General features: G+C 43.9%; 1 protein-coding gene across 1 annotated transcript in view; it reads right to left on the bottom strand.

Annotated features, from left to right (window-relative positions):
• LOC126237535 (filamin-A) overlaps positions 1–16276 on the bottom strand; it is a 914413-nt gene that overhangs the window by 50050 nt on the left and 848087 nt on the right. The window contains exon 44 of the mRNA XM_049947718.1: positions 6669–6962. Within this exon, the coding sequence (XP_049803675.1) occupies positions 6669–6962 (294 nt within the window). The remainder of the gene's footprint in view (positions 1–6668; positions 6963–16276) is intronic.

Genomic DNA, 16276 nt, shown 5'->3' with positions numbered 1-16276 from the left:
GATTAGATGGGTAGATCACATAATTAATGAGGAAGTACTGAATAGGATTTGGGAGAAGAGAAGTTTGTGACACAACTTGACTAGAAGAAGGGATCGGTTGGTAGGACATGTTGTGAGGCATCAAGGGATCACCAGTTTAGTACTGGAGGGCAGCGTGGAGGGTAAAAATTGTAGAGGGAGACCAAGAGATGAATACACTAAGCAGATTCAGAAGGATGTAGGCTGCAGTACATATTGGGAGATGAAGAAGCTTGCACAGGATAGAGTAGCATGGAGAGCTGCATCAAACCAGTCTCAGGACTGAAGACCACAACAACAACAACAACAACAACAATGTCTGTGCGTTGAGTTGAGCTCGTGATTGCTTAGAGACTGCTGGCGTTTCACCACCAGCAAGAGATGATGGACTATACTTCATCGCGTGTCATCCGCCTGATGCCACCCACTCCGACCAGGGGCCCTCTCCACGGGCGCCACTCAGCCGCAGCAAAGGCCACCTGGCAGGGTAGCCATTGCCAGGAGTCCCAATGATCCAGAGGGATGGGCATCTACCCCTTGGCATACGTGGGGAGTTCACGGCACAGGCATCGGCAGAGCGATTCCGGTGTGGTCAGGGGCTACAACCAACAGGGTACGTGGCGGCCCCACCACAAGGGACTGGCTACCGTGCTGGATATCAGGTGCAAAGACATCCATGGTCATCGTCGACGCAGAAATCGACACTGCATAGTGCATTGTGGAAAATGCAACCAGAATGGTAGCCTCGCCCAAGAGATGGAGAATGAGCAGGACTACAATGCGACGACGAGAAAGTGGGCTAACGATCTCAATGCACGATGGACACGATGCACCTTGCAAGGTGTCCTTCCCCAACTGGCTCGCTCTTCAGGAAAATTTTGAAGAATTGATGTCAAACCCTACAGGGGACCATCACATAAAGGCCAAAACATGTGAAACTCCTTTTAGTCGCCTCGTACGACAGTCAGGAATACCTCGGGCCTATTCTAACCCCTGGACCCACAGGGGGGCATCCAGTAGTGTTTACAAGTATTATGTGGTTAAGTTTCTTGACACCAGAGCACTCTCCTCAGCGGATTTGAACCAGTAAATGTGGAACAGTTGGAACAATTTGTGCTGAATCTCCCATCACTGCCAAGCTCTACTTGGCGTGGTGGCTGATGGGCATAACTAGATTCGTTCGAACGAAGGTATCATGACCAATCATAAGCATTTTCAAATTGCATCTACTGCGCAAATGCAGTTTCGTGATTGTTGTGATCATTGTGACACCTAAGTCAAACCATATGTAGCATGTTTCGGTGTATGGCCACTTGGAGCACTAGTTGACACTGTCACTCACTTTGTGTTGCTCACATGTTTTTAGTTTAAACATAGTGTCGGTTGCGTATTTTATTCAAGATGAGCAAAACGTGTTTCTAGAATTTGTTCTCGTTGTCAAGTGCGGTATTTATGTATGTATCTTTTGTGATGTTACACAAACAATCTAAGTGATACCAGAATGAGAAATTTTCATTCTGGAAACATCCCCCAGGCTGTGCCTAAGCCATGTCTCCACAATATCCTTTCTTCCAGGAATGCTGGTTCTGAAAGGTTAGCAGAAGAGCTTCTGTGAAGTTTGGAGAGTAGGAGACGAGGTACTGGCAGAATTGAAGCTGTGACGACAGGTCGTGAGTCTTGCTTGGGTAGCTCCGTTGGTATAGCACTTGCCCATGAAAGGCAAAGGTCCCGAGTTAGAGTCTCGGTCCAGCACACAGTTTTAAACTGCCAGGAAGTTTCAATTTGAGTGATAGTGTGAGTGTGTGTTTTGATAACCTCAGAAAGACAATCACAGTGCAAGAGACGCAGAATAACACATATTCAAACACCACACAAAATACTTATTCACATATCTGCACTTGACGAGAAAAAATTCTCGAAACGCATCATTCTAAGCATGAAAAAGTACGTAACTAGTGCAGTAGTTCATTATTTAAATAATGAATGACAACTGCACACTTTCAAAGACAACGATTGTGACATATAAAATTGAGTCAAACGTTCCTATTTCCCAGACAGTTATCAGTTCCAGTTACATCAGCAAATTTTATTAGATAATAAAGCTTCACTAGATAATAAACAAGTCCCTCGCAAGTCCTTTGATGCCTGTTATGTACATGTATCATACATAACGTGCAAGTGGGGATCCTATACGTAACTTTTACAGCTTAAAACGTTATTTCCCATCCCTTGAAAAGTGTAAATGTGGGGTTTCAGTACATATGGAATAGGAGTGGACCCAAAATTGAAACCTGTGGAACTCTCTTTATGATTTTGCTTCCTCCTCCCCCTCCCCCATCACTAAAATTTTCTACCTTTCAAACACTGTGTCAATTATTCTACACAATTTTTTGCAGTCTGTTTGTTAGTTATGATTCAAACCACCTGTGTGTAAAACCATCAATTCCATAAAGCTTGATTTTTCTATAAGAGCATCATGATCTACACAATCAAACATCTTGGAAAGATCATAAAAAATAGCACATTGTGATTTAATGCTTGTACTAACTGATGAGTGAATGTACAAATAGCATTCTCGTACAAGTAACTTTCTTGTCAAGCTGCCCTTCTGGGATCCAGACTGTGATATGCTAAGTAAACTGTGTCCAGTTAAATGTGTGACTGCTGCTGGGTACATTACTTTTCGGAAAATTTTGGAAAAAGATGTAGGAAAATGGATGATAATTGTGTAAGTCTGTGTTGCCACCATTCTTATGAAGTAGATTAATAATTGTGTATTTTAACCTAACTGAAAAAATTCCCTATGCCAATGATGCATTGCATATATCACTAAGGACATTACTTATGAGCTGGGCCAACTTCTCAGAATTCTGTTTGAAATTCCACCACCACCATATGAGCTTTTGCTTTTCAGAAATTTTATCACTTAATAATTTCAGTGTACGATGTTGGTGGTACTTCATGCTTAAAGTTTATATGGAATGACATTTTTAATATGTTCTTTTGCTTCGTCACGTGAACCATTTAATCCTATGCTTGCTGCTACAATCAGAAAGTGATAGTTAAAGGTACTTGCAGGTTGTGAATATGAGTCATGACATTGCCATTTAGTTTACGTTTGTATCATACCTTTTACATTGAATGACTGTCCTGTCTCCCATTCAATAACGTCCCGTATAGTTTTAATCTTATTATCTGCATTATTTATTTCTATTGTGACATGCAAACTTCTATACATTTTAATGACTTTTCTTAAAAAAACTACAGTATTTTTTGTAGTATGCAAGTAATGCTGGATCTTAACTTACTCTGGCCTTTACAAAAATTTCCCTCCTCCTCTTACATGAGATTTTAATTCCTTTAGTTATCCACAGTCCACGTGTTTCTTTATTTCCTTTCTTCTTCTTCTTCTTCTTTTTTTAAATGGATCTTCTGTATAATTTTTTTTAGGAAAGCAACTGTCAAATATTGACATGAATGTACTATGCAATAAATTGAATTTGACATTAATAGCTCTTCCTACCTCACCCCATACCACCCCTTTTAGCTCACTTTTAAAACATTCTGCCCTGTTCTCATTAATAAGCCTCCTTGTATTGTATGATCCTGCCCTGTGGTTGTAAGGTGCTATACTGTTTATGTCCTTTAATTGTGCATCATGATCAGATAGCCCATAAGCAGTTGGGTACACATTAATGAATTCAGCCTGAGCACTGTCAATAAAAATGTTATCAGTCTGAGTTCCGTTATTTTGCTGCACACACATCGGAAAATTGACAACTGAAATCTGATTGGAACACCCAAATAATAATTCTAGTGCATTTTTCCTGTCCATATCTTTTAAGAAATCTACCTCGAAATCTCCACAAACTACTATTTCTTTAAATGTGAACATTTTAGCTTAGGCTTTACCATGACTGTTATTGACATTAAATGAAACAACAAGTTTACTGTTACCAGTCACCGTTTTATTTATTTCCACGATGTGTTTCAAAGGTTTAAACCTTCATCATCGGGTGGATTTACATTAGTTAGTATGACATTTATGTGTGTGTTGTGATACGATTTTTTGGAGGAACTTGTGGCACTGTCTCCAGTGGTCACAGGCTCCTTTCGCTGTCGTAACACATCACACGTATCACCCGATGATGAATATTTAAACCTTTGAAACGCATTGTGGAAATAAATAAAACGGTGACTGGTAACAGTCAACTTGTTGTTTCTACTGTTTCTTCTTATCTGACAGGTAGCTCAATAATGCATCTAGACTTCTCATAAATAGCTGGAAGTTTGTGAGAGGGGAATCTGTACACTATTACATTTATCAGAGAAATATTTTGCAACAACAATTAAGAAGAACATGCTTCTAGTTTCTGATCAACACAAAAGCTATTTGTTTCAACATTTTTGACTTTATGTGTAACTTTTACATATGCTACAACTCTTCATTTTTCCATGTTAACTCTATATGAAAATGATGCAAGTCTATCTTCCTTGATATTTAACTTCTCCATTCCTCCAGTTACATGGTGTTCAGAGAGGGAAAGAACATCTATCACTTCAAAATTTTCCATATCTTATGGGCATACAATAATCTGTTTTTCAACCCTCTAATGTTCTGATGAAACATATTAATTTTATTTTTCTGGAAACTATTAACTGTATAATGGTCTTGTATTGTCCTCGTGTCTTTCAACAGTCTCTGACTGACCTAAAAAATGTGCTCCATTGATTCCAGTAATAACAGGGATTTTGTATTGTGGTCTTGTAGCTCTCCTTACACTTTCTGCAAGGTGCTCAGCTAATCTTTGCTTCCCTCTCCTATTTTTAGGTGCAGGCTATGATTAGTGTATCCCCATCTCCCAATCACACCCACAAGCATGGGAGAGATATGAGACTATGCTTCAATCTAAAGCAGTTCGCTCAGGTCTTTGTTTACGAGTTAACCCATGGCTGGTTATGTCGTTACAATATCGGTGGGCACTTAGGGAATCAGAGCACACGAGAAATTTCTCATCTGACTCATCTGCTCTGCCCCATTGAAGACTGTACTCTGTGGTGAGTACGGTATATTCACAGAGAAGGCGAAATCCGAAGACACGGTCAGGGAAGGCCTCTAACATTCGCACCATGAGAGTAGACATTTGGTGTGCCATAGCATAGTCATAAAACAGTGATTAGATTTTGAAAAACTGTTTGTTCACTTCCAATGTCCATGTGCAGTATCAAATTAACATTTCTGTAGCAATCCTTATTTCTAACAACCGCTCTTCACCTGCGTGATGAATTTCTTTTCACTTTTGCAGTGCCTAAAAATTATGTTGCAATGAAGTACAGAGTTAGAAAGTCCTCGTATCATTCTTGTTTCACTGGTGCCTTTTAATTTTGGGGCAACAGTTTGTTTGTTATCCTTCAATTTTATTATCTGCACAATAAATAGCACACATAGTTCATTTTAATAGAAAATTCTTTAGTTATATACTGCAAGGAACAGAGTCACACTACTTATATATTGTGAAGGAATAGTCGACCAAATTACCGTTTCTTCAAACACAAATAATTGGTATACGGTCAATAACAAAAGATATAGGATCTTAAATTTGTGGAACTGCTGTGACAAAAAACAAGTCTAACAAACACAAAAACATGAAATCCAGAAAGACACACAAGACAGGTTCCCTCAAAGAGGCCACAGCTATTTCCCACCCCGTCCTTGTCCGATTCCAGCTCCTGATCTGGCTGTAATCACGTCATTAATGGCAGAGCGTTAAAACACTGACTGACTCACATCTGCTTATCTCTAGGGGTATGTACACAGCCTCAGTATGTTTTACGGGGAAAATTAACTCTTTGCTTATGCTTTGACTTTGTTATAATGTGCACTTTGCGGATTACAAAATAGCCGTTCCTGAGAAAAATCAAATAAAAGTTCGGAGAAGTCTACTCTGGTAAGGCACTGCAGAAGCATGGTAATACTAGAGTTACTCCCAGATTCTACTCTAATTCTTTACATAAATGCACAAAGATCTGTTTAGTAACAGTCTGCTCACGTACTCAATCAGTACCTCGACATTTTACCGATTTAGGCAGCACAGTATTATCGTGTTACGACGGTGTGTGCCAGAGTATAAAGTCTGTACTCGGCAGTCGATAGAATTTTCTCTGATTTTTTTTCCACATTTGTCTATCTTTTGCATCGGTCATTATCTCACCTAACCCAACCGGTTAGCCGAGCACGTCAAATTTTCTACTTCCGTGACACACGAAGTCGTGCCAGCTCTGGGTCGACCGATGACAGATGCCACTGTCCCGGACAGTTTCGATACGGATTTTTGTCAGTTTTCCACCTCCGCGCAGGTCATTACTGGGCCAGTTCTCAAGTTCCGCCTCTGTTATATGACGCACAGACACTTCGAAAAATAAGGTCACATTTAATTGTGCAATACACACTAGATGCGGACAGAGAGGGTACTGGAATTCCTTCCCAACGGGAACCGGCAGCAGCTTTAAATTACCTTCGGGAGTGGCATATCCATCATAATAATAGCCTATATACAGACAGGTAAGCAGAATAGGAGACGTAGTGTACCGGTCTCAACACAGCATCAGTCGGACAGAGAGCACCGCAACGGACAGACAGATTATCTCACCTGGACCAGCTTGCGAACCGTCGATCGTGAACTCGGCCTCCTCTCCACACCTGGCTCCCGCCAACCCCTTTCCTGTGAGCACTACCCTCACAGGCCCACTCATCCCACTGGGACCGTCAGCTGTGGCCGGTACGGGTGAGCGTTGAAGGGGGGCTCCGCCAAAGCGTAAATACAGCACATGATCTCCGGGAACCCTCGGGGTCAGCAACAGGTGAACTCTCGTGCCCTGAGACTGCTCTACGGCGACAGGTACGGACGCACCCGTGGGGCCGCGACACTCTGCCGTCAGTTGTCCTGTGGAAATAAAAAAACAGGCCAGTATTAAAACACTGAGAACTCCCACGTGCAGCAGACGATTTGAGGATTATTCTATCTCAACCTGTTTGCTTCTTTAAATGGCCCGAACAGAATATGAACCTCACAAATATGAAAAACTAAGGATTCTCTACTCAAATATTATAAAATTAAAAACTGTTCTGAAAACCCAGTTTGTGAACACCTATTCTTGGGTAATGGGAACAAGAGTGGGCAGAGCTCCAGCTAGGAATGTGTTGTAATAGCAAACAATGAAACTTGAAAAGTATAAAAAGAGAACACATGTTGGGGAGCTATGAGGCAGCTAGGTATATCAAAATGCTGTGCCAGATGATACAAAATGGCACTATTATTCCAAAGCACAGATGGAGCAAATCCTCTTGCTGTGTAACAAGTATTCCTCAGGCTTCACGTTGTGTATGTTATTTAGCAGTGTATTATTGTTAACTCTAGTTTCCCATTACATGTGGTAGCTTTTACTTACTTTTTTATCCAATTCTAATACTTTGAAAATCAGAAATTTCATTCATTTTAAGGTGATCTGGATTCCCAGGTTTTCTTGGAGTGAATGTGCATGGTATTATTATTATTATTATTATTATTATTATTATCATTATTATTGTCAATATTCACTACTGATGTCATAATGTTTTGCAGGTAGTTCTATCCTGACATTGAATTTTCCACTTCATCATATGTAAGATTGTCATATCTTCTCTGATGTTATTGAAGTTGCACAGGCTCGGTCTTCCAAGAAGATTTCTTCCTCAAGAATATTCTGTACGTACTTGACAGCTTTTCCTTGATTCTGGAGCTTTAAGTGTGTGTTCAATCCACTCGAGTCTCCTAGCTTTAAATTTGGGCACAATATATGGTTCTCTGTACAGATTCTTTGTTTGTTAATATTTACCATTTCACTATCACAATATATGCCTTTGTCAAAAGTAGACAACAGACACACACATCTATTTTTGACAAAGGCCTCGTTTTCTGAAAGCTTATACTGTGACAGTCTTTTTGTTGTAACTATCTGCGAATCAGCATCACTGCTATACGGTGAGTGGCAAATTTTCTTTTCATAATATTGTTAGTCCTCCCTGATAGCCGAGTGGTCAGTGCGGCGGTCTGTTGTGCCGAGGGGCCCAGGTTCGATTCAACGGGAAACCACCACTGGAATCACTTCCCTAGACGCTCGTGCAGTGGACCTCTCTGACGAGGCTTCCCCCTTGACAAGAGCTGCCGAAAGGCAGAACACAAAGTTTTTAATATTGTTACATTCCATCCTGGATTTTCCATTTTTTAATCTTGCCAATATTATTTCACAGGTCAAATTATAATGGCAATAAGCTGTCATATAAAGTATTGCAGACAAAAAAAGTATTACCTTATTGCAGCTGGTTTGGAGCATTCATTTCCATAAATCCTTTCATGTTGCGATATATCTCCTCCTTGAAGAGGTATGTTATGTGATTCTCCAGCTTGTGACTTTAAGGACGTCCAAAGGTACACAAAGATGGGGTGCCTTTAAACATCACTGTTAGCATCATTGGTGCCCTGATATTACTCTCACTAAATACTTGAAGGATTTCCTTAGCCCTTACATGAGGAAGCATTCATGTAATATATGCAACTCTGTGCATTTTGTTGGACACTTTAACAACTTATACTTAAGGATACTGACATCACTGTCAGCTTCAAAGTTATTCCTATTTCACCTTTGTGCCTTTGCAAAGATTCCTTGAATCTTATTGGCCACAAATTTGACACAGACACAGCAAACCTTTCTAGGCATGTCTTGACACTGACATACTTACTTTATGATGGTGGGAACTATGAGCATATGAAAGTGGTTACCTTGAGAAATCCACCCTCCCCAGTTATTACTGACATGTAAAGTATATATTTCAAGGAGGATACCATGCATGCCATCCAGTGTAACAGTATGTTCGCAAAACCTTTGTCATATGATCATGTGGAAGAGACAAGTTGAATGACCACTTCAAACATTTTCAATTCCCTACACCAGACTATCAGTTTTACCATGGAAGTCAAAGTGGATGCAGTGCTCCACATTCTTGGTGTCCTGGGCTTGGACCACACCAGGTATCAGAAGATGACACACACTGGTTTATATCTCCATACAGGCAGCTGCCGCGATCTAACATAGATGCCCAGGGAGCTCAAAACATTCATACATAGTGCTTCACCCTCTTTGACAGTGAAAGTCTCAACAAAGAACTTGAACATCTGAGTATAGTGTTCCAGAAGAACAGCTACACAGAGTGGCGAATTCAAAGAGTCCCTTTGTTATACGCCTACAGTACAACTGCTGGAAAGAGAAGATGAAGCTCAGCTATTATTCTAATTTGTGGTGCTTTATTTGGAAAGATAGGACGATTTCTCTGAAAAGACCAGACGGAAATGCTAATTTGACACACTACTAAATAACAGCTCCCATGAACTGAAACATCAGTAACACAGAGTATCAAACTGCTGTAATACTAGTTGAGGAACCCTCTCTACAAGAAGTGAAACAAAGTTTACTGAAACTAAAAAGGTATGAAGCAGTTGGCGGTGATTCAGTACCCGACAATGTCTGGAAACGGAGGGATCTACTAATACTGGGAAAACTATGTAATCTGATTGTCAAGATTTTGGAAAGAAGAGCAGACCCAGAAGAATGGGAAGATGTATTAATTCACTCAGCATACAGAAAAGGAGAACCATCTACTGGCAACAACCGAGGGGAAAGTCATTACCGGTTGATTGGTTGGTTTAAAAGAGGGGGGGGGGGGGGGGAGACCAAACTGCTAGGTCATTGGTCCCTCATTCTGATTAAAATTATTCCACAAGGGTGGGAGTAAAACAAATGAGATACACAAAACAAAGCTGGAAGAAGGGAGAAACCACAAGAATGACAGAAGGGCAACAAACACTAAAATGGACAAAATTGAAAAAACAACCATAGAGAGATGCAAGAAACAGGTAGAAGGAATAAAAACAAGAGAGCAGATGACTGTGGCTGGCCGACCACAAGAATAAAAAGGAAAAGCCAGCCACTCTGCAACACACTAAAACATCCAACCTAAAAGTATTAGAGCAGGGAACATAAAGGGACAAAGGACGTGTGCTACGACTTATATAGAATGATAAAACCCACCATCATGTAAAACACGTAACACTAAATTAGCCGATGAGGCATTGTCAGCTAAAATTAATGGCAACGAGTCCGGCAATTTAAGAGTCCGTCGCAGGGCAGCCAAAGGAGGACAGCTCAACAACATACGGGCCACTGTCAGCCGGGTGCCACACCGATACTGACGTGGGTCATCACGGCGCAGGAGGTAGCTGTGTCTCACGCGAGTGTGGCCAATGCCGAGCCAACATAGAACCACAGAGTCCCTGCGAGAGGCCCACGTGGAGGTCTTCCATTCGTAGTTTCCTTAATGGCACGCAGTATGTTGTGCGTACTGAGGTTATGCCATTCCATCTCCCAAAGAACCTTGCAGTGTAATACTGAACGCAGGTCAGTTTCAGAGAAACCAATCTCCATAAGTGGCTTCCGTGTAGCCTGTTGGCACGTTCATTGCCTGGGATTCAGACATGACCAGGGGGTCCAGACAAACACCACTGAATGATTGGACCATTCCAGGGCACAGATGGACTCCAGGATGGTTGCTACTGAAGGATGACGAGGGTAGCAGTCGTTGATAGCTTGTAGGCTATTCGAGGAGTCATTACATAGAAGAAACGACTCCCCAGGGCATGAACGGATGTGCTCAAGAGCACGAGATATAGCCTCCAGCTCTGCAGTGAAATCACTGCAGCCATCGGGCAAGGAATGCTGTTCAATATGTCCTCGATGGACATACACGAAGCCGACGTGACCATCAGCCATCGATCGAGCCATCAGTGTAAACCACTTCTCTGTACATTCGAGAATCGAGAGGAAGTGACAGCGGAGAACAGCAAGGTTAACAGAGTCCTTAGGGCCATGTGAAAGTTCCAGACGAAGCTGCAACCTATGTGGACACCGTGGAGATGTATAGCAATGGACCTCAAATATAGGTGGTAAAGGAAAGGACTCCGGTTTTGATAAAAGCAATCGGACATGAACTGCAATTGTAAGCCCCGACCTGGGCTGCCGATGCGGGAGATGAACCACAGTGGGTGGGAAAAGGAGGCTAATTCGGATGCATAGGAGAACTATGAAGTGTGCAATGTAACTGGCGAGCAGTTGTGCACACCTAAACTTCAATGGATGGACTCCAGCCTCCACCAGGATGCTGGTCACCGTACTCATACTAAAAGCTACAGTCGCTAGGCAAATGCCACAGTGGTGCACTGGGTCAAGTAAACGCAATACTGACAGCACTGCCGAACCATTAACCACAATCCCGTAGTGAAGGCGGGCTTGAACAAAAGCTGTGTAGAGCTGCAGCAGTGTAGAGCGATCCGCAACCCCGGTGGTGTTGCTTCGGCACTGGAGGGCATTTGCTGCCAGCACTTCCGCTTAACCTGACAAAGGTCAATCTGGTATCGAAAACCAGTCCTAAGAATCGATATAACTCCACTACAGTGAGTGGATTGTCATTAAGGTAAAGTTCTGGTTCTGGATGAATGATACGACACCAACAGAAGTACGTAACACATGACCTTGCGGCCGAAAACTGGAAACCGTGGGCTATAGCTCATGACTGCACCTTGAGGATGGCTCCTTGTAGGTGCCGCTCAGCAATACCAATAATGATGGAGCAGTACAGAGAAGGTGAGACAGACAGCCCTACAGCTGCTGCGACACTGTAAATAACCACTAAAAAGAAAGAGACACTCAATATGGAGCCCTGCAGAATGCCATTCTCCTGAATACGGGGGGAACTATGGGAGGCACAATGGAAAGTACAGAGCGGCAGGAAGTTTTGGATATAAATCGAGGAGCAGGCCCCGGAGACCCCACTCATAAAATGTGGCACGGATATGATGTCGCCAGGTTGTGTCGTATGCTTTAAGTAAGTCAAAAAAGATGGCAACCAGGTGTTGGCGTCTGGAAAAGGCTGTTCGGATGGCATACTCGAGGGAAACAAGATTATCAGTTGTAGAGCACCCCTGACAGAAGCCGCCCTGACATGAAGCCAGTAGGCCACGTGAATCCAGGATCCAACCCAGCTGCTGACACACCATATGTTCCCCAGCAGTTTACAAACAACGTTGGTGAGGCTGATGGGCCAATAGCTATCCACATCAACCAGATTTTTACCAGGTTTGAGCACTGGAATGATGGTGCTCTCCCGCCATTGTGATGGAAAGATGCAATCGCACCAGATCCGGTTGAAGATGACGAGGAGATGTCGCTTGTAGTCAGATGAAAGATGTTGAATCATCTGACCTGTGGATTCGATCCGGCCCACGAGCTGTGTCGGGTCAATGTGCAAAGGCACCGAGAAGCTCCCCCTCTGTAAATGGGGAATTATAGGGTTCACTGTGGCATGCAGTGAACGAGAGGACTTTTCTTTCCATCCGCTGTTTGAGGGTGCAAAAGGCTGGGGGGTAGTTCTGCATCGCAGGGGCTCAAACATAGTGCTCAGCAAAGTGCTCGGCAATCGCGTTTGCGTCGGTAGGTAACACACCACTGATGTTAATGCCAGGGACACCTGTTGGGGTCTGGTAGCCAAAAAGATGTCTGATGTTCGTCCAGACTTGGGAAGGTGATGTACGGCACCCAATGGTCAAGATGTAGCTCTCCCAACACTCCTCCTTCTGTTGTTTTATAAGCTGGAGAATACGAGCACGGAGCCGCTTAAAGGTTATTAGGTGCTCTAGGGAAGGGTGCCGCTTATGTCACTATAGAGCTTGTCCACACTCTTTAATTGCCTCAGCGACTTCCGGCGACCACCAAGGGACTGTTTTTCGCTGGGAGCACACTAAAGAGTCAGAGGTCGAGTTGTGACAGTAAATTCTTGACATCTCTACCTCGGCCAGTAAGCACAGTGCCACCCCACACGGGTTATGGGCATTAAAACCTCCAAAAAGTAGGAAAGATTCAGGGAGTTGATCCGTCCGTATCCCGATAGCCACAGCTTCAAGAGGAGACCGAAGGGGCACAGGTTCACTACATACCGAATTCAGGACGTAGACGCAAATTCCACCTGACACTCGATTATAGTCGCTAAGGTTCTTGTAGTATCCCCTATAGCTGCGAAGGGCAGGGGTCCGCATTGCCGGGAACCAGGTTTCCTGGAAGGCAATGCAGAAAGCACGTGTAAAGCTTAACAATTGCCGTAGCTCAGCCAGGTGGTGGAAAAAACTGCCACAATTCCACTTGAGGATAATGTGATCGTGAGGCTGGGAGGACACGGAACTTTCAATAACCCAGTTTACACCTCAGGGTCTCCTGCTGCCACCCACTTATTTCCTGTGCAGTACATATCCATTGTGTCTGAGGGTCCGGCGAGATCTAGGTCCTCAGCAGACACCTGAATCTCCACTTCATCCTCAGACACAGAGCTCGTAGGTAGCGGTGGTGTGGGTGCCAGCGCAATGTCTCTGTTCTTGGGGGTCTTTTTCTCTTTTGACTTCTTTCACTGCTCCTTAGGTTTGTCTGGCTGGGAGGGCTTCACTGATTCAGTCTCAGGCACTGAGGAGAACCGTGAAGCCCTACGACCTGTGGTTACCTCAGCCACTGGCATGTGTCATCTTTGTCACTGGTAGGAACCTGGGATGGGAGTGACCCGAGGGACTCCTTCCTAGCAAGAGGAGCCAAAGAAGTTTTACACTTCTCTGGCTTAGAACTGGGGACAGACATCCCCGACAGTTGGTGCGGTGTTGCTCCCTAAGTAGGTGGTGCGAGAGCAATGGAAAGGAAGTGCCCCCCACCATTACGGGGCAGGTGTAGTCTTCTGGTTCTGAGAGGTGACTGGAGTTGGCGGAGCTGACGGGGCTAGAACTGTTGTGGCAGCGGCGTAAGACGATGTCGTAAGCACAGGATGCAGGCGTTCAAATTTCCTCTTAGCCTCTGTGTAGGTAAGTCGGTTGAGGGTCTTTTACTCCACGATTTTCCTTTCTGTCTGGGGAATCCTGCAGTCTGGCAAGCAAGACGAATGGTGCTCTCTGCAGCTGACACAGATGGGAGGCGGGGCACACGGAGTATCGAGATGTGACGGGCGTCCACAATCTCGACATGCGGTGCTGGAAGTACTGCGGGAAGACATACGGCCAAACTTCCAGCATTCGAAGCACCACATCAGGGGAGGGATATATGGCTTTACATCACATCGGTAGACCATCACCTTGACCTTCTTGGGTAATGCATCACCCTCTAAGGGCAAGATGAAGGCACCGGTGGCAACCCAATTATCCGTCAGACTCCGGTGGGTGCGCCGAGCAAAATGTACACCCCTTACCGCTCTAAATTAGCACGAATCTCATTGTCAGGCCACCTGGCAGGATGACCGTTGCCAGGAGTCCCGATGCTACAGGGTGACAGGCACCTACTCCTTGGCATACATGGGGATTTAACAGCACAGGTATCAGTAGAGCGATCCCTGTGTGGTTAGGGGACTACAGCCAACAGGGTACATGGCAGCCGCACCACAACGGGCTGGCTACCGTGGTGACCTCGCCCAAAAGCTGGAGAATGAGCGGAAGTGCAGATCCACGTCCACAAAGGATGCGAGAGGTCTCAGCGCATGATGGACACTGTGCACCATCCAAGGTGCCCTTCCCCAATTGGCTCGCTCTTTGGCCAAATTTTGGAAAATGGAGGTCAAACCCTGCATAAAGGCCGAAACATGTGAGACTCCTTTTAGTCACCTCTCACAACAGGCAGGAATACCTCGGGCCTATTCTAACCCTCAGACCTGCAGGGGGAGTCATTACCAAATGCTGCATACAAAATACTTACAAACATGGGATTCTTCAGCTTCTCCTGACCAATTCACGATGAAATAGTTCACTGGTAAATGGCTGGATGTCAGTGCCCAAAGTGCCCATATTTTGGAAGCAACCAAGTTGCCATCGTCAGGTGTCCTGATAAAATGACTGCTTAGGATCTGGCATGGTGCTTTTATCTCTTAACTGCCATTTTCCTACTCTGTCTGCTGTCAGCATACAGTGTCTCCTCATGCCAGCGTGTCGCTCCATTCTCAGTTCGCACACAACCATTGGTGTTGATGGTGCCTGCAGTGTTCCTCTACCTGCCCCCAAAGAAAGTTTGTTGTGGGATATCTCCTTCCTCTTCTTAAACAAGCTAAGTCACTGGTTCTCAGGACTTGCTAAGGATGCAGCCACTATCACAGTTGATCAGCAGTTCCTTTAGTCAAATCTCGATGGACTCCATAATGACAGATATCAGATATCTGAGTCAGAATCTTACTACGGTCGTAATTCATTCCGTGTAATTCTGATAGGCCATGTTCGATGACTGTCAACTTGTTATGCTGATGCAATCTGTTGTGCCATCTGTTCTCTCATCAATGATCTTTAACAGCACACACTGCCTGACCTATACATGTCTTGCCACATTGACGGGGTATCTGATAAACACCAGATTTCCATAATGAGAGGTCATCTTTGACACCACCAAGCAGTACCCTTGTTTTATGTGATATGTATCTGTCTTTAATATGTAACTAGATAGCTAAAAATCTACTCACCAGGCCAAAGTAGGTATTAAAGTTTCCAAGTTTCCAGTACCAGTGGCTCCTCCTACTGCCATAAGAGCTGAAGAGGAAGGAAGATGGGTGAGGGGAAACAACTGGTGGATTAGAGGAAAAATGGATTGTTGGGCACTAAACTGGAGGAGATTTGAAAGCCTGAGTGCTTAAAGGTGAAAGATAGGCTAATATGCAAGACAACAAATTACTGCCAAAACATCATGCACAAGTTAATAAGAGCAGAAAGCTAAGTGCACTATATGTTATAGAGTGGGAAAGTGGGGAAGGGGGAGGGGGGGCGTGAAAAAATGACAATGAAAACTACAGAAAACTAAAAAGGAGTCGAGAAAAGAATAGTTACTGTGAAGAAATGCTGAGACAGATGAAATTAATATAAATTAAGGCCAGGAAGTGGCGAGAACCGAGGACATGTTGTAATGCCAATTCCCACCTGTGCAGCCCTGAGAAATTGGTGTCTGGGGAAAGACTCCACACGGCACGTGTCGTGAAAAGAGCACCGAGGTCATGACTAACATGTTGTAGAGCATGCTCTGCAACAGGATATTGTGGGTTGCCAGTATACACATACATATACACATGCCCATTCATCATAACTCATAACTTCGTGGTAATCATGCTGGC

The sequence above is a fragment of the Schistocerca nitens genome, chromosome 2 (assembly GCF_023898315.1).
Source record: "Schistocerca nitens isolate TAMUIC-IGC-003100 chromosome 2, iqSchNite1.1, whole genome shotgun sequence".
Taxonomy (NCBI): domain Eukaryota; kingdom Metazoa; phylum Arthropoda; class Insecta; order Orthoptera; family Acrididae; genus Schistocerca; species Schistocerca nitens.
The sequence above is the reverse complement of the archived record's forward strand: the minus strand, read 5'-3'. Positions and strand labels throughout refer to the sequence as shown.